General features: G+C 36.7%; 1 protein-coding gene across 1 annotated transcript in view; it reads right to left on the reverse strand.

The window, feature by feature from the left end:
- The window catches only part of LOC136836428 (uncharacterized), a 68,964-nt gene extending 52,537 nt beyond the window's left edge, over positions 1 to 16,427 (reverse strand). Inside the window, exon 1 of the mRNA XM_067100657.1 lies at positions 15,983 to 16,427. Within this exon, the coding sequence (XP_066956758.1) occupies positions 15,983 to 16,109 (127 nt within the window). The 5' untranslated portion in view covers positions 16,110 to 16,427. The remainder of the gene's footprint in view (positions 1 to 15,982) is intronic.
- Between the last annotated feature and the right edge of the window lie 2,724 nt (positions 16,428 to 19,151).

The following is a 19,151-nucleotide window of genomic DNA, read 5'->3' on the forward strand; positions in this document are numbered from 1 at the left end:
TGAACAAAAGAAGCCAAAAGCCCCTGAACTTGCACCGAGAACAATTTTTGACTCGAATGTTTATAAGGAAAAGGAAGAGGAAAAAGATTTGGAACTGAATGGATTAATTGCATCAGTAATTACATGACAATTAAACTTGAAAACTGTAAATAAGATTAAGAAAAGAAAAGGCACCAGAGTGTACCTACCAGTACGTGTTAACGGAAGTAATGAAAACACTTTAAAAGATACCTTTTTAATCCCAAAACCTGCAAGGGCTCATTGAACGTAGTACCAACGTGAAGTAGGTATAGAGAGATCTGCAATATCCTTTTAATGTATTGCAAGTCGCCGTTTGAGGCTGCCTTTGGATATTCCCCTGCTCCACACTCTATACTTGATTAATTTATTTAACTCAGGGACGCTGGAATATACAACTGTGAAATTTGTAAGATCCGTGAGTATAATATTAGCTCTTCTCGGACTGATTTATGCACGGATGTAGAGGGACCCGCTGTCTGCAGCATGAGCATGCGTATATCGCAATGAGACCTGAGAGCCGGTGGCGTGAGCGAGTAAGATGATCTGCTCATATATTTCATTTGGTTTTCTGAAAGGATGGCCTCTATCAGTGGGAAGACTTGTGACTCATATATTCTGAGATGTTTAGAGAGAGTATTTAAAATGAACTACAGTTAAGGTACTCTTGGTGACGAAAATGCTGACGCCGCTATTCATAATTCAAAAGTGTTATTTTTGGTATTCAGCGTAAGGCCATTCACGGGAGGCAGTTCACAGAGAAGAGGTGCTCGTGTTAAAAAACAAAAGAAACTGAACCGAGAAGCACGAGGTAATGGAGTGGTAAAATAACCAGTTATTAAAAATTAATGCTATTCATCACATGGCCTCCATTTCCTTATAGACCTTGGTGATGCATCTTAAGAGAACTGTTGTGCTACCTTGCATATACATCAGTTCCTTTGTTGTTAAAGAATCAACTACACCTAAGGTGAGTGTCGTCAGTTTTCTGGCAAAGTTTGCATGTTGCAGACCATTTGTTTACGGAGGCAGTATTATGCTTAACTGGCTTACTGATCTAACTCAGTCTGTCTTGAAATACTTTTTTCAGATATTGCCTGCCGCGCTCTGTTTGTTTCTCCCTGTCCGTTCTGTCTTCGGACGATGAAATCCCTCCTCGCTCCCGAAGTTCTATGGTTTTCCTTAGAGCCACATGAAATGGGAGCAGTGTTCATTCGCAGTATTACTGTAAATCCCCTAAAATATTTCTCTGACTTTGTTGAGTCAGATGTGTTTCCTTTCTCTCGCCACTGCCTTTGGGTAAAAATCGTTGTATCACTGAACTGCCGAGTTATGGCGAATGTTATTCTAGATGCAATTGCATTCAAGGTGAAGTTTAGTCTTTTTGTCGTGTGTTCTTAGTAATGAGTGACAAAAAGACAAGGAATTTTAAAGTCGAAGTCAGTTGGTCGATACGTCATTCGCGCACTTTGGGTTGAAAGACAATTTTGTTCCGCTGTTTGAAAGCGTAGAATGTTAACCGAGTTGAATTCTTGCTTCATTCAGCACTTTTGAATATTCACCGAGAATGTTAATACTTCGTGCATGCGACATATTCGTGAGTTTTATAATTAAAATAATACTCTTTTCTTTGCCTGAGCCATTAATTGGAGAGAACTTTGAAGTTATTGCGTGACGCTTCAGAAAAGTATATAATACTTAGCCCAAGGTTGCACTTCAATCTTTGGAAAATAAGCATTTGACTGACGCTGTGGCTTGCGGAAGAATCCTACTTTCCAAATTATGGGAGGAAGGGCGCAGTGTGAGGTCTCTCTCCCTTGAGATTGCGCACTGGGTCTCAAGAGAGAGAAAATCATTTTGCTTTTTAGGATCTTACGTCATCACCTCATTTTCAAAGATTTGAATTTCCGTCAAAGGCTGCTTTTTCTGTATAGGAAAGACCATGGATGGATTCATGATTTTTGGTAACTGTTATGTTCTCCAGGAACACGAGTGTGTTACTCATCATTAATAATTTCTCGCTAAATATTTTCGGAAGGGGTCTGAGGTGGATTTATTGTCAATGAAATTGCTGGTGATGATGATAATCGCGGTCACTTGTATTCGTCCTAAAAAGACCATACGTGACAATGAAGAGATTTTCGGACAAAAACAAACCGGAGTCTCCCTCCTGAAATCTGATGTCTTGGCAACTGGATCTTTTTTTCTGACGTGATGGATGAGTCCATTTGAAGAGCTACTCTTCCGCCTTTGTAACTGGAAGACGCGTGGGGGTTTTACGCGTCAGCTTTGATTAAGCGAATCCTTCATCTGTCACTCGAAGCGCTGAAAAACTTGGACGTGTAGCCTAATTGCAGTACTCGAGACAAACCTTTTCTCCGTATAGAGAGCTCTTGGGTTTTGTTTCACTCTCCTTTACTCATGATTTTCCTATGCCACTAACCATTGGGTCCTTTCTCAGTCTGATAAAAACACTACTGTGAATCTCTGATATTTTGCGCCTTTTAAAAATGTCTCTCTCTCTCTCTCTCTCTCTCTCTCTCTCTCTCTCTCTCTCTCTCTAAGAAGAAGAATAACTGACTGAGAATGGCAAATGATTGCGGCCTTGTACTGAATGAGACGAGAGACTTCGTAACCTGCTATTCAGTGATTCATTCAGTCTACCTGAGACGCTGCTGTGTGAATTGTGCGTGTGAATGGAGTTCCGGGTTAGGGAAAGCATTGCCGGTTGAAACCATTGCCAAAAGCACATAGCACTTTTTTTGGTTTTTCTTTGAAATGTACGAGTATTATGCCATTGTTTGTGATATGCCTAATGCCTACAATTTTCAATGAATCTCTCTCTCTCTCTCTCTCTCTCTCTCTCTCTCTCTCTCTCTCTCTCTCTCTCTCTCTCTCTCCTTGTGATAGCGCTATCAGCTCACTTTACAACGAATGTTACGCCTTTGTTGCCCTAAGCATCGAGTACCTGGATGCTAATCGAGTGTTATGAGTAGCAGCTGGGGTGAAGAAAGGGAAGAGAACGTCACACACACACACACGATAACAATCGTCAGTGATCAGTTATCCCTCAAAAGATATATCCTTGTACTTACCCTATGCCTATGTTATATCCTCCCTGTACTTTCATAAATAGGTTTGTGTAATTGTTTACGCTCTGTAGACGACTTGGCATTTTTATTTTGATCTTTTCTCTTTTTTGCCGATTTCTCGGCCATTGCCGGAAAACCAAGGCCTCACATGCATGAATTTTTCGTCGTAAGATTCATGGAATTTCCGTCGAGCTTTGCAAGATTCTCAGAAGTGTATTTTTATACAAATAATTTTTTATGTAGATATATATTTTTCATGGAATGCGGTTGGAGACGAGATCACTCTGGAATACTGCAGGACGAGGATTTGTGTGCTTGTGTGTGCGCGCTTGCACCGAAAGTTTCATAGCATGCGTAGAAGTACTGACGGGAAGTAAAAATGTGCGTTAATTAAAGGCTGTTCTCCCTCTGGGCGAGTTTTATTTTAAAGGGTTAATGTTGTTGACTGAGGAAAAACAACAATTTTAGGAGACACAATAAATACCTGCCTACTTTATCATGACAGCCTTTGGCATTACTGTACAATCATGTTCCCTGCAGTATCGTAAAATGAAACCAGTATTTTTATCAGTTGTCGTCGACGAACGTTATCTGTTAGAACACCCAAGACGATGCAGATAAGCGCTTCGAAGATACACAGGCCGAATAAAACCCAACTAGTTTTGTTGTGATTTCTGTCAGGTACCGCATCAGCCCCCTCGCTGCTGATAACAGTTAGAGCAAGAATTCTGAATGACCTACTTGGCTTAGACTTTTACTGTTTAGATGACAGCGTCTGTTTATATTAATACTGAATATGATTAGACTAAGGGAAATCTAAAGGGGCCCATAGTCGATATAATCGCCTGATCATGTCGTCTGAACCGCAAGTAAACCTCACTGTCAATGGTGTTCTCTTCCAACCAAAAGTGGGAGGAGTCCGTCGGCCTCTCCGACCAGCTCGCAACCTGCCGTTGCCAGGGTCGTGGCTTCCGTTTTAGTTCAGGTGGCCGGAAGCCTCCACGTCTGTAGCGTAATCTCAGGATTTACTTCAGTTTCAATTAGAAACTGAAAGGGACGCATAAAAAGTTAAATGTACCTTAGTTTGACCAGACCACTGAGCTGATTAACAGCTCTCCTAGGGCTGGCCGGAAGGATTAGACTTATTTAACGTGGCTAAGAACCAATTGGTTACTTAGCAACGGGACCTACAGCTTATTGTGGAATCCGAACCACATTATAGCGAGAAATGAATTTCTATCACCAGAAATAAATTCCTCTAACTCTTCATTAGCCGGCCGGAGAGTCGAACTCGGGCCTAGCGAGTGCAAGGCCACAACCCTACCGACTCGCCCAAGGAAGAGCTGAGGGACGTATAACAGTTACGTCGGCGGAAAAGGAGTTCTGGGAGGCGTTTGTTGAACTTCATAGGCAATATCCTTGTCTGTGGAGTATTAATGAAGTGCAAGGATTATTCCGATACAGGAAAGCTAAATGAGGGTCTTGGTAAATATATATATATATATATATATATATATATATATATATATATATATATATATATATATATTTTATATATATATATATATATTTTCAACTAACTTATCAAGACCCTCATTTCGCTTTCCTGTATCGAATATATATATATATATATATATATATATATATATATATATATATATATATATATATATATATATATATATATATATATATATATTTGTGTGTATTAGTACTAGTGCTTAAATTACGTTGTTATTTTTCTTACATGAAACAGAATTTTATGATAATGTTGTCAATAATATTTCAATTTTCCTTGAATAAATTAAAAAATTTTGTATACAAAAAAGTTGATAATTGTATTCTTACTTTGTTAAAGAAAAGTAGATTTAAAGACCTAGTCTTTAGCGGACTATATGCCACCAGATCTACAAAGAAATGCTGTGCATGCAACTTACAGTAGTTACGTTTTTACCTTCATAAGCTCTTGTTGACATACTTGAATAATTGCTTTACATGTCTCTGAGATTATGTGCCCAAGGAACGACCTGTGGCGAGGAAACGAAGTGTGGCCAACAAACTCTTGTGCAGTGATATATTGGTTGTCTCATACAAGTGTGTGTGTGTTTTTTTTTTTTTAAGAGGGGAGCCCATATATAGTAATTCCATGTAGGTCTGCTCGTCGATTCTCGGGTAATTGAACCTGTCACCAGGTTCAAGTTTCAATTCATTAAATAGACAATCGTGAGATAATTGATTTCTCTTCTTCTTCTTAATAATAATAATAATAATCAACCAGAGTTTAATCCAGGTTCTCCTTTTTCGCTGGGGTTTTCCAATTTCAGCCGCAAAATGTGCCCCCAGCGACTGCTCCAAGAGCGCAGTCTATAGCGTCATCACTGAGCGGAGCGGCCATGCTCTCACTCTACCAAGTTTCAGCAAACTGCGGTAAATCTGAACGTCTGAGGGCAACGCGGATACCGGAGTTAGAACGGAACCTGATCGCCGGTCCTGTCGTCTATGGGGCCCTTAACACAAAGTCATCTTCGTCTCCTTCAGGTGGAGACTCTAAAGATGAGTGTATGGCACCTGTGCCTCAAAGTAGAATAAAGAAAATGCCAAGAAATGCTAGAGTAGATTCATTTCATGACTTGTACGTGGCTCAAAGATTAACAATAAGGCATAGTCTTTTCGGTGACTGGTAATAAAGTCACAGGAAAAAAAAGTCAGTTTTGGCTAGGAAAAAAAGTCTCATTAATTTATGGTGGCCGGTAATATACAGTAGTCACAAGGGAAAAATTCACAATATTTCTTGGGGGTCATTATCTTTATGATATTTACAGTCTCTTGTTTATGTTTTTACAGTAATCCCCAACGGGCTTGTACTAAGCACGCCGCAAAGGTGGATACATACAGGGTCAAAACCCTTGGCGGTCACTATCAAGGAAAGATTATTGTGACTTTTTTCCTGTGAATTTTTTCCTGTGACTTTTTTTCCTGTGACTTTTTTTCCTGTGACGTCTTTACCTGCATTCGTCTTTTCATGCCACTGTGTACTACTTAGTCCCGATGTACATTGGATTAAGGAGATAACACAGCCGCAAAGAGGTGGAAGTGTTTGCCGCCTTTACCTCTGTAAATACAAACGCCTCTGGAATTCGGAAGGTGTCCCTATTTCATCCCACGGCCTGTTAATCAAGGTGTGGGAAGCGTCACTTGGATTTCTCCACTAGCCTTTCATTTTGCTCCGAGATTTCATTAGTGGCATAATCGGGGAATTCCCCAGAACCACAATAATTACAGAAGTTGAAATAACTGGCTCCTGCAATTTCTTGACTGCATTGATTTTCAGTGGCGCTCCCTTCCCCTTCCCTACCGGGTAGAGGGCTGGTCGATGCCCTTTGTTGCGGCTCCAGTGAAGGAGCACAGAGAGGCCAGAGGTGCTCTGACTTCTTGGGAAATGTCTTCAGATCAAATCGGGTTAGATAAGATACCTTTAGATATAAATACATTACTATCTTTTATGGATACAGACCAGGAATTTTAAACGAGATTATTATTATCAGTGTTAATGAGTTGACGCGATGCCACAGTCAGTTCGTTCTCCCAACAAACGTGTTTTTATGCGTTTTAATCAATTTCGGCCCCTCACCAGACAGGACCCGAATAAGAACAATGGTTCCTAACCCTTCGGTGTAAGCCAAAGTTGGGTTGTCAAACCATTTGAGTGGTTCACCAATATTTTATTATTATTATTATTATTATTATTATTATTATTATTATTATTATTATTATTATTATTATTATTATTGCTTCGTTTAAAGTCTAGTCGGCATTAACAAAGACGTACAGCCTGCCACCCTTATTCCTTTGGCAACCCTTGCATTTTTATTCAGCTCAAACTCTCTAATGTCAGTGCAATATCAGGTAACATTTTAAACCAATTTTTGGTGTCTTCTTGAAGAGCAAAAGTCATTATTAGTATATTTCAATTGCAACATTAATGTTTTATTGATATTATTTCTTGAATGTATATTACCAAGATTTTAGTCTGGTTGACTTTCATTCTTACAAGCACAATTATTTTTTTTTATATTTTGACCATTATTATCCTAATGGAGGTTTTCTTACATCTATACTTTATTAGATTCTAAATGGTCATAAGTGTTATATAAGTATTAACACTACTCACGCATGCGTACACTGTACATATAAACGTATGCATATACTGCAGTAAAACTTACTGTACTAAAACTCTTCTGGGAGATCATGGAACCAGCGTTGTAAATCTCACAGTAATACCACCAAGACGTGTAGCACAGGGCCTCTCCGCTTACATTCCCTTACTTACTCGAAAACGCAATGCTTCTTCATTTAGCGACTGCGTGTGATCGACAGAGGGGAGGGAAACTATATTTATGTTTGGGTAAGAAAGTATTAACAGTTAAACATTAATGTTTGGTGAGTACAATGAGCATTAAAGGATAAATTCTACACCTTCTGGGGCCAGAATGTAGCATATTGATCTTGAAAGAACCTACTATCCATTCCAGGCACCGCCAGTCATCGTTTTTCTCAAATATCTTTCAAACTAATTATTCAAATAATTAGTTTGAAAGATATTTGAGAAAAACAATGACTCGCGAGAGATAGTAATATAGACCACGTAACGTGATTTCGTCGGCTGTGTTAGCAGCAATAACCGCTGTTATTGTGGCGCCAACATACAATTATCAATGAAGCATCATCGGCTACCCTTTGAAAATAGCTACGTGTGCAACACACCGCTTGCCTTTTATCCAAAGAAACTGTGGCAGGTCATTCATTTATTGAGAATGCTGAAAAGTCCAGGCCGAAATGATCAGGTCAGTTCTGTTGGGGGCCTCCTCTCCAAGTTCACTTACTGGCTAAATGAAGAACTCAGCGTAGAGAACTAATTACCGGTATCCTACGGCAAACGATTAATGATGGGATTCTTTTTCCTGAGGTTTAGTAGCAGTTGTGAATGCCTGAACATGCTGCAGCTAATCTCTGCGTCAGTGTTTTGTCTGAATGGTATCGTGAGGGTGCAAAGAAACTTGTGGAAAACAGTAGTCAATGTTTTCAGTAGGAGCGTGATCATTGCTTTGTCAATAAGTAGAGCATAGTTAAGATGGGAATAATAATTTTTATAACCTATTGTGTAGATGGAAACATTCCTTATCCGTGGATTTTACAATTCAAATAGATTAAAAAATATGGCTTTATTAATTATAAATCACTACATATTTGCTTCATACATTTTCAAATTATTGTTTGTACATTTAATGACTGTTGTGATGAAATGGTAAAGCAATTTACATTAAGGGCGGTCCTTCTCTACACGCTGTACACGAATACTGAAAGGTGAGCCTGCGCCCTGCGCCTGTTCACGCTGCTCAAAAGCGATATGCCCGTGCCGTCAGTGCACCTCACCCGGTGTAGGCGTTACTTGAGGTTCTTTGCAGCTTGCCTTCGGCGCCTAGCTGCAACCTTTTTCATTCCTTTTACTGCACCTCCTTTCATACTTTCATATTCTTTCTTCCATCTTACTTTCCAGCCTCTCCTAACAATTGATTCATGCAACTGCGAGGTTTTCCTCTTGTTGCACCTTCAAACCTTCTACTGCCAATTTGTGTTTCACCGCTGAATGACCTTTGGCCTAAATTCTGTATTCGATTCAATTGAAAAATCGATACAGGCAAAGCGGTCAGTGCCTTCAATGAAAACTTGAAAAAGATGAAGAAGCAGGCAAGGAAAGTTGTTAGTACAAGAAGCGTAATTAAATATTACGTTCAAAAAGAAACAAGAGAAATTCTTATCATACTTTTAAAAACTGAATGAAAAGGAAAATAAGAATTGCCGAAGAGGAGCTAAACAGGACTTCCAGCAACATTCCGCGAGTTTCTACGCGAAGGTTTTTGCTGGAATAAATGGATATTCTAGAGACATACAAGGTCTACCAACAGAACGTAAGAGCGCCATTGTCATGGCAACTACAAACATCGGCGAGTCTAGATTGACGGAAACAGCGAAGCACTTTGGAAATGAAATGTAAACCTTACTGTCCTTGTCTTTTGCTTTACAATAGCAATTGACACAGTTCGTCTCTCAGAATACAACAGGAATGCTTCTTTTCCTCTTGACGTGGACTCTCTTGTAAGGCGTGTCAAGATTGTTTCTAGTGACACCTGACCCTAAGCGTGTTGTTTAATCACGGTCTCTCGTATTGAAGGGCAAAATTTCAGATAAATTATTACCAATATATATATATATATATATATATATATATATATATATATATATATATATATATATATATATATATATATATATATATATATATATATATATATATATATATATATATATATATATATATATGATCTCATGATATTCTCTCGTAAAGTGTATAAAGTATGATTTTTCCAGAATATTATGATATGCTTTGTAATTGTTTTATGATTTTTGTTTTATATACAAGAGATATTGTGTAGCGTATTCTGTATATTAATAATAGTTATGCAAAAATGTCCTTGTAATGTCAGATCTCACAAACATTAATGATTTAGATGACTTGACTGAGTAATTTAAAATTAATGTTTCTTAATAATAACGTAATAGAGAGAGGAGATTAAGTCAGACCAGACCATGTGCTCTCGAATTGTCATCACGAGAGATAAGTGCATTGACAGTTCAGGCAAGGAAGGACCCGGCCTCTTCATCTCTTTTATAAATATGTCAATCATATAATTAGCCAGGTGCATGTTGTGTCGATCGCGTTGGGATCTCGTCCAAAACGTTTTGCTTTAAAGTCACGAACGCCTTTTTGAGAATTACTGGGAGCAAAAGCACATGCATGGCAATTGCCTCATGTTTAGAATTCCATTGCTCTGACCACGTGTTGTTTTGAGCATCTCATGTGACCGGAAGTCCAGAATGTTTTTGTGTCTCGGTCCCAAAACGTATTAGTGTGTTCCATGAATCTCGTTCCTAAAATGTTTGAGATAACGTCTTTCTATAGGGGGTTTGCTTCTAATTGGAAACCTAAAAATAATATTCATTCTTACTCTAGAGACCTTTTGTGGTGGTTCTCTCTCTCTCTCTCTCTCTCTCTCTCTCTCTCTCTCTCTCTCTCTCTCTCTCTCTCTCTCTCTCTCTCTCTCTCTCTTCAAGAAAGAGAAGTTTGTAACCTAAAGTAAATTTATTGTGGTCACTGATATTAATCTTAGCTTTTGAGATCTGATAGCCGTAGTAATTAGTGTTTTCCCAGTAACGGTGCCTATCAGAAAAGTGTGTTTAGTGAATCTCAAGCAGCTGCATTTGGGGTAATCCTGTGAAGGCTTTCACAAGCTTGTGTAACGTACAGTGAATTTTACCACTTTAACCAGGGTTAAAAGCTTATTTTTGAAATTAACACATGTTATTCAAAGTGAGTTGGAATTTAGTGAGTGTTGTTTACATTGATGTGTGTTTCTTAGACCAGTCAATTAAGTAAGAGCTTTGGTGAATTTATTTCATTTTTACACATTTCACTGTTGTGTATTTTTGTATGCTCTTGTATTTGAAAATTGTTTGCTTAGTTTTCTTAAGTGTTTCTTAGTGGTTTAACTTTTGATTAATTAATTTTGTTTCACATATTTGATGATCTGATTTTGTTTCTCATCTAAATTCAAACATTAATTACAACTGTGAATTTTCATTCCAAGTAATAGTAATTTTTATTCAGCATAAAATTGTGAATTTTGATTTGTTAATTTTGAATTAAAAATAAATTTTTGTATTTAAAGTTTTTACAATAGTGTTTCATTTATTAGCCACCAGCGGTAAGAATAATTTTTGAAAATAAAACAGATAGATGTTTTGTTCCTTTAGTTTTGCTGAAGTGATTCAAACTTGGAGAGATAGTTACAGTAATGGAGTGATTCCTTTTTGCTTTAGTATATTTCTTGTTTAGATAATAATACCTCACAATTGTTTTGATATTTTGATACTTCACATGGTTGATAAGTTTTTTTAAGGGATCACTGTTGCCTTTAGAGTAATCAGTCGTATTTTTTTTCCATTGTTATGAGAGCTGCAGCGAGGTAAATGTGTGAATTCTATGAGTATTAGTGCAATAATCAGGTACTTGGAACACTTCTTGACAATATATATATATATATATATATATATATATATATATATATATATATATATATATATATATATATATATATATATATATATATATATATATATATATATATATATATATATATATATAGATATATATATATATATATATATATATATATATATATATATATATATATATATATAATATATATATATATATATATATATATATATATATATATATATATATATACAGTGTTTGTTTGTGTGTATGCGTGTTTTTAACCAACTGCCAGAGTGAGTGGTTGGTATGACTAATTGGATATTAGTTTTTCACTATCGTAACCATCTTTACAAACAGCCCATGGCACAAACAGCGACTTAAAGTAATTCCTTTTAAATGACTGAATTCATCTACCTGGTTGATAATAACAGATCAGCATCGACCTTTGGAACTTGAAGAAAAAAAAAACACAAATTGGAGAACAAATATGTCTAGAGGCACAGACAGTTTCGGGGCGTCATGCTCCTTCTTTAGTTTGGTTTTAATGCCGCCACACTGGAGAAGGAGCATGACGCTCCGAAACTGTTTGAATTTCTAAATATATTTGTTCTCCGATTTCTGGTTTTTTTCTTCGTCTTGCTAACCTAACGATTTAAAAGCTTTCAGGAAGGCTTGCTCCTATTTGTCACTTAAATACGCTTCATATCTATCAAATTTCAATCATTCATATGACTGGAAAATGTTTGTTTCTGATAGGTCATCCACGAGTTGAGAAATATTTTACCAATACATTACTAACAGGAGGAATTTTTCCTCCTTACGTGGACAAAGAGTGCCACAATCTCGAATTGACAGGTTACAGGTTGAGGAAAAGAAGGTTTAAACACTTGGATGTTTTGGCTGCTGTATTTCACATTGCGGGTAGATAAGATTTTCATCCTCTGTCGGGGACTTCATTGTTTGTGACCTGAGAGGAAAAAGAGAGAGGCTCCCTGTCGTCGTCGGACTGAATTCTAAACAATATCTCTTACTTCCAAGGTGGGATCTTTAGTCCTCTATTTCCTTCCTAAGTACCTCTCTCTCTCTCTCTCTCTCTCTCTCTCTCTCTCTCTCTCTCTCTCTCAAGTGGATTTCAGTTTTGGAATATTTATCTTGAAAATATGGAATAGCTTTTTGCCGTGATTTCTGTTAGGGTTAAGATGGCTGTTTTATCTGGGCAGAATTCCTACAGAAGGCGCGGACTCTCCACAAGATGAAATTATCTTTGAGAGAGTGATTGGGGTCAATTTATGATGGTTAACGGGAAAGTGTGATGTCCATCTCGTGGGTGTCTTCTCAGAAGACTACCTCCGTAGTCCCGCGTGTCATAAGAGGCGACTGAAAGGATAACTGCTGCTAGTAGATAGGCTTTTCCAATCAAGGACTAAATCTTTAAACTAAGACGCATGCGCTAACGAAGACTGATAGAAATAGTTCGAGAAGGCGCATCAAGCTATTGTTTTTACACATAATCTGAGAAATATGACCAGAATGTGTGTGTGTGTGTGTGTGTCGGTTAGTATCGAATTCGCGCTACTTCGGGAGTGATTATCCCCTCTTGATGGCCGAATGTTTCTGGACGTTGACTGGAAGTCGTTGGTTCGTACTGTCGAGTGTTGGAGTCACTTACACACCAATCCATTTATCACTTTTAATTTCCCTTCGATGATATACTCGAATTAGCGCGAATAAGATATTAAACGACATTTGTACCTTAATGTTTGTATATAAAATGTCACGGTGATGTGATAAAAATCCATATAGATATATATATATATATATATATATATATATATATATATATATATATATATATATATATATATATATATATATATATATATATATATATATATATATATATATATATATATATATATATATATATGTGTGTGTGTGTGTGTGTGCGTGTTTTATACATTTAAATATTAAGCCACAAATAATTCATAAATACCGAGTTCACGTGACCTTGGAATTATTTGACACTCAGGCAACTACAGATGAAAAGTGCTCCTGGCCTGACCAGAAGGCATGTAGTCACTGTCTTGGACCAAAGTTTCTCGCTCAGAGAGGCTTAGTTTCGTATCTCGGTCAGAGTAGGAGCACAATTATCATATATCATTCATCTGGGTGTAAATTATTCCCAAAGTAAAGGAAATTCAATGTGAATGGATTATTTGTGGCTTAGAATTTAAATATACCGGTATGTGTAAGTATATGTGTGTATGCTATCAGCAGCTTTCATTTTTTCCTCCTTATTCTATTCTATGATGTAGAGACATTTTATTCGTATTTTTTGCCATTCACTCGTCTTCACTCGGTTTAATGTGTGTGTGCGCAATTGCATGAGGATTCAAAACAATTCATTCAATAGGTGGAGGTCACGTACTCTTCAAGAATACTAGGTTATAGGTCATTGTTTCAGGGGATGAAATGGCAAAGTTAAATCAACCTTATTTTTGTTATTGTGCGCGACCGTACATTCAAATGCAAAAGCCAAAAAGCCTCCAACGTCATGAGCACGCTTCGAAAGAGCAGATCCTCAGGGAACAAGGGTCTTCCATTGCAACGGACGCACTGCACCTCATGAGGTCTGGACCAGCCATGATGTCGATGTTGGTGACAACGCCGTCAGGAAGTCCTCGAACGACAGTGATGTGTTATTATCCGCGGGTGCGGACAGACATGTTATCCTCTCCAGGTCATATGAACATGGATTTTAAATGAATCGCAAAGAGTTCACCAAATTGATTTGTCTTCTGCCTAATTATTTGAAGCAGATGCTCACGAAATATGTCTTCGGTTTGGCAGGTAATTAATTTATAAAGAAAATGGATAGAATTATTCTTCTATCGGTATTTGTCTCGTTTCACTGAAAAAAATGAGAGTACTCTAGACTAGGTTCCTATTTTGGCAGCTTACATACTTCGCTATGTATATGTGATTCACGATGAAGGAGTTTTCTATATTTTTATTTAATGGAAACTATTTGTGCACATGTATTATAGAGAGCATGTCCAGTTTATAATTCTAACCCGTCCCGATTCTCATTTTTCAAATGTTAACGTCCTAATGGGCAATATTTATATATACTGTATAATCGTACGAATGTAGGCCGTTTCGCCATAATAATCTGGAAAATGGAAGCGACAGTAAAAAGGCAACTTTTAAATTTCAAAAAAAAGTGTAAGTAGCCAAAAATGAAATGGGAAGTGTCCTATCTATGAAAAACATTTAAAACATTCAGGAAAAGAAAAAAATTGTATTCATTCAGGGTTTTTTTTTCCTTTTTCATTTGAAGAAGTAGACAGACAAACCATCTGAAAGGGTCAGTTGTCCGAGTGAGTCACGACAACGTCACCGATAAAATCAGAAATATTGGTGTCGAATACTCTCCTCTTCCGTGATTCTCAGTTGTCGTTATTGTTATTATTGCTCTAACTAAAACAGGTCTTCAACTTGAAAATCCAGTGCCCTCAAAGTATAGCTCCCATGTGTGCAGAATGACCACAGAATAACAAAGAAATGAACCGACTGCATTACTTTGTGATTCAGAAGTCATTTTCTTCGAAGGAATTCTAGAATTGGAACTTTCCACTTTGCCTGCCGATTCCGTCTAGAACAGTCAATCACAACTGAGGAATTTCCTAGGGACTGCGTCTTTGCGTCAGTTGAGGAAAATTGAAGCGATAATGGGGAAGGCTCTGGCTATAAATAATAAGAATAGGCTACCTCGCACGATAACTGGCCTGTGATATTTGAGGGAAAAAGGGCGGCGGCAATTTGTCACCGGTATACCTGAGTTTACATTCATGCAAGCATACTACAGGCCATAGTAAGTATTCTCTCTCTCTCTCTCTCTCTCTCTCTCTCTCTCTCTCTGTGTGTGTGCGTGTTTTTTTTTAATTTTATGTGTATGTGTGTGTTATAACATGCTTGTTCAATATATATTTATCATCTGATACCTGACCGCCATAAAACTGTGAGGTTGAAGGTCCCCGCGACTTGAGTCATCGTAGAAAGTGACGTAAGTAGAGCGTATGATGTGTAAACCTGGGCTGTTAGTCTGTTTTGTTGTGTATGTGTATTATTATTATTATTATTATTATTATTATTATTATTATTATTATTATTATTATTATTATTATTATTATTAAAAGATCCTCCTGAGTAAAATACATTTCCCAGAGTGGATGGTGAGAAATCATAGAAAATGCATGGTCCTTCATAATAATCTATGAAAAATGTATCTAAGCTTCGATACAAACTCCATTTATACGACATCGGGAAGGGCAGTAAGGTTTTGATGTGTCTCTAATCTATTTAAAATTAAATAAAGGCAAAATGTCAGCGAAAAGGATGGCAGGCAAAGGGTGCGGACGGTCTCATTTTCATAGGTATCCAGTCAAGTGCAAAAATCATAATGTCAAAAAAAAAAAAAAATATATATATATATATATATATATATATATATATATATATATATATATATATATATATATATATATATATATATATATATATATATATATATATATATATATATATATATATATATATATATATATATATATATATATATATGTATATATATATATATATATACATACATACATACATGCACACACAATAAGAGTTTACATTTGATAATACGATTAATTGTATGCTTTGAGACCAAGAACTTTCCCACGTGTTATGTAATTGCGTTTCTTACCTTGCTTGCTTCCTTTTAGTAGGGTGAAATTATTTTCGTTGAGGAAGGCCGCATAAGACGACGTCCTAGCTGGCTTCCTATTATCAGGGATGTAAATGGTGGCGGTGGCAGATCCCATTTCAGACATGTTAAATGGATTTCCTTAAATTTGTTCTTGTGAAAAACTGCCAGCGATTTTTCGTGTTTTCAACAGCAATGAAAGAGCTTATCTTCCTGCCTAAAGTACAGTCCGTATTCTGTGATAAGTTTATACTCGAACTTATTCCAACGAAAATACTTCTGTCACCCCCTTCTCAGAGGGGGAGTTCATTCTCTTCAGTCCACATGGACCATGATAGATCAGAGATGAAACGAACACCAACGTCGCGCGGAAGCCGAAACACAACTGCTGAGTGGCTCTGACTGACTGGCTAACGTGAGAGCGTCGCTGAACCTTATCTAACTTACGGTGGCGCTGCGCCTCTTTTTATATACCGTTCAACCACATCTGGCACCGACGCTCTGTGGCCAGTCGCAACGTCCCATATGCAAATGCCGGTGTTGTCCTTTTAGCATTACTTGTAGCAATAGACTGGGTGCCTATATATTTATGCTGTTTTATTATTCCTGTGCAACTGTAATGTATAAACATTCTGTGAATGTGTATAGGTTTCTTAGTGTCAGCACATATACATACATACATACATACATACATACATATATATATATATATATATATATATATATATATATATATATATATATATATATATATATATATATATATATATATATATATATATATATATATATATATATATATATATATATATATATATATATATATATATATAATACAATGTATAATGTGTGTGTGTGCTAGGAATGTATATACAGCCATTTATTTCAAAGAATATCTAAAAAGTACAGAGATTTATCGGCGACTTTCTCCTTAAAGACTTACTTAAGCAGAGGGTCAGCTTCCTGTCCAAAACAGGATTAGTTAAGAGCGCACTTCCTTTGTCATTTAGGAAGCTCACTCCCCTCTTCGTTGTAGCTGGCTGCAGAAAAGCAGTGATTTTACAATAAAAAGCATATCACCTTTCAAAGATAAACTTCCTTATTTATGGCGTTCTGGTATTGTTTACCATTATACATGCCCCAACTGCCAAGTGGGGTATTTGGGTAGTTCCATAAAGGCGCTCAAAACGAGACACTGCCAGCATGCAGGGATGAGTGACAGGACAGGTAGCGAGAGACTTAGCATCAAGCAGCAGTCTTCTTCCATCCGTGAACACTGCAGTAGACGCAGTCAGGCAAGACTAAGTATAAGGAATTTTAAAACTGCAGATTCTTGCTTAAAATTGTCTGATTTAAGGATTTTAGAATCTATATATATTGACAAACTTAAGCCACAACTCAACCAAGATCAGTCTTCCTTTCCGTTATCTATAATCTGATTTTCTATCCGCTCTCGCTTTCCACTCTTTGGGCTAATTTATCCATCGTGTCATTTTTCTTTTCGTGGTTTTTTTAATGTTTCTTAGTCCTGTGTTTTATTTGACATCATTTATTTCTCTCGTCTTGAGTTTGTTTTTCTTAATTTTATTGGCTATTGTAATTCACTGAATTGTATTAGTTTTAATCACTATGTTTTCTTTTCTGAGTGATGTGTTTTTTTATGGTAACGTCGTTTATAAAAAAATTATTCTCGAGTGTGACCTTTCTTTGAATTGTATTTTACTGGTATAAAATTTTATGTTTTGGTGTTTTCCTCTATTTTAGGTCGAAAATGGCTTAGTGTGTTAAAGCCGAAACGTCCCATTGGAATAAACATGTTGACTATACCGCTTGTTTGGCTGTTCCTGATGAGGACAGATTCCATGGGAATCAATCTTGAGCAACTATTTTTTCTTTCTAAAAACAGAGGTGTTAAAAGAACCATTCTCTCTTGTTACAAGTACATCTAAAAAAGGTAGTTGACAGTTTTCCTCTCTTTCCACCATGAATTTAATGTTTTGTTGAAAATTAGTGTATGCTAAAAAGGAGTCCATATCAGAGTCTGTTCTGAATAATGCAGATGTGTTGTCAACATACCTTACATAAAAAAATAGGGTGAAACCTGAGAGGGCAATCATCAAGCATGCGCTCCTCCAGGGAGGACATGAAGATGTTTGCCAATGTCGGACCCAAAGGAGAGCCCATGGCTACACCGTCTGATTGTTTAAAAAGCTTACCATCAAAAACAAAGGCAGTGACCCGCACTGCTAATTCTAAAAGTTTTTAAATGAGACCGGTTAAAATTGTTAAAAATAGAATCCGGTTCAGGAAATAACTTGCACACTATGATGTCAATAGTTTCCCCTACAGGGACATTTGTGAACAGAGATTCCACATCAAAACTGGCCATTAATAAACCTGAGTCTCGTGATAAAATTTTGTGTTTAAAAAGGTACGACTTAGTCAAAGTAAAATTATTTTTTGTTAGCGGTTCTAGTAAGGGTACCAAAAATTTAGCTAATTTATAATTAGGCGAATTGTAAGACGCCAAAATGGGTCTCATAGGAATATTAGGCTTCTGTATTTTGGGCATCTTATATAGAATTCCACATTGATGATCCAGTTACGAACAAATCTTATGTCTTTTCATCGATGATTTTCTCTTTTCTTAAAGTTCGTAAGAACCTATTTATTTTGTCTTTTATCTCAATGATATAAAATTCAGGTACTCCAATTTCAGTAAATTTAGTTTGATCATTTAAAGTAATTGGCATTTTATTTGTATAGTCAGCTTTTTCCAATATGACTGTCCCTTTTCCTTTGTTTGGTCTGGTGATGATGAGGTTCTCTTTACTTGCCAATTGCTTAAGTATTTCTTGATCTTCCTTTTTGGAAAAATGAGTCCGTCGAGTTTTCAGTTTCCTAAAGGCACCCTGACACAGTTCGAAGAGTTGTTCCTGAAGGTTACTCTCATTTACATTGAAAGGTGACGCTAGTAGTCTGTGAAAAACCGACTCTAGAGAAAGACAGAATTTGGTATAATTTGGTCTAGAGTTAGGTAGGCAAAACTCCAGCCCCCAAGGATAGCAGGAAATACTCACGGTTTGACAGAATATGTTTTGAAAAGTTGAAAACAGTTACCCTCTCTTTAGCAAGTTTTGGAATAATAATACCCAAACCCCTCACTTTT

This window comes from Macrobrachium rosenbergii, chromosome 56 (genome assembly GCF_040412425.1).
Source record: "Macrobrachium rosenbergii isolate ZJJX-2024 chromosome 56, ASM4041242v1, whole genome shotgun sequence".
NCBI classification, from domain to species: Eukaryota; Metazoa; Arthropoda; class Malacostraca; order Decapoda; family Palaemonidae; genus Macrobrachium; species Macrobrachium rosenbergii.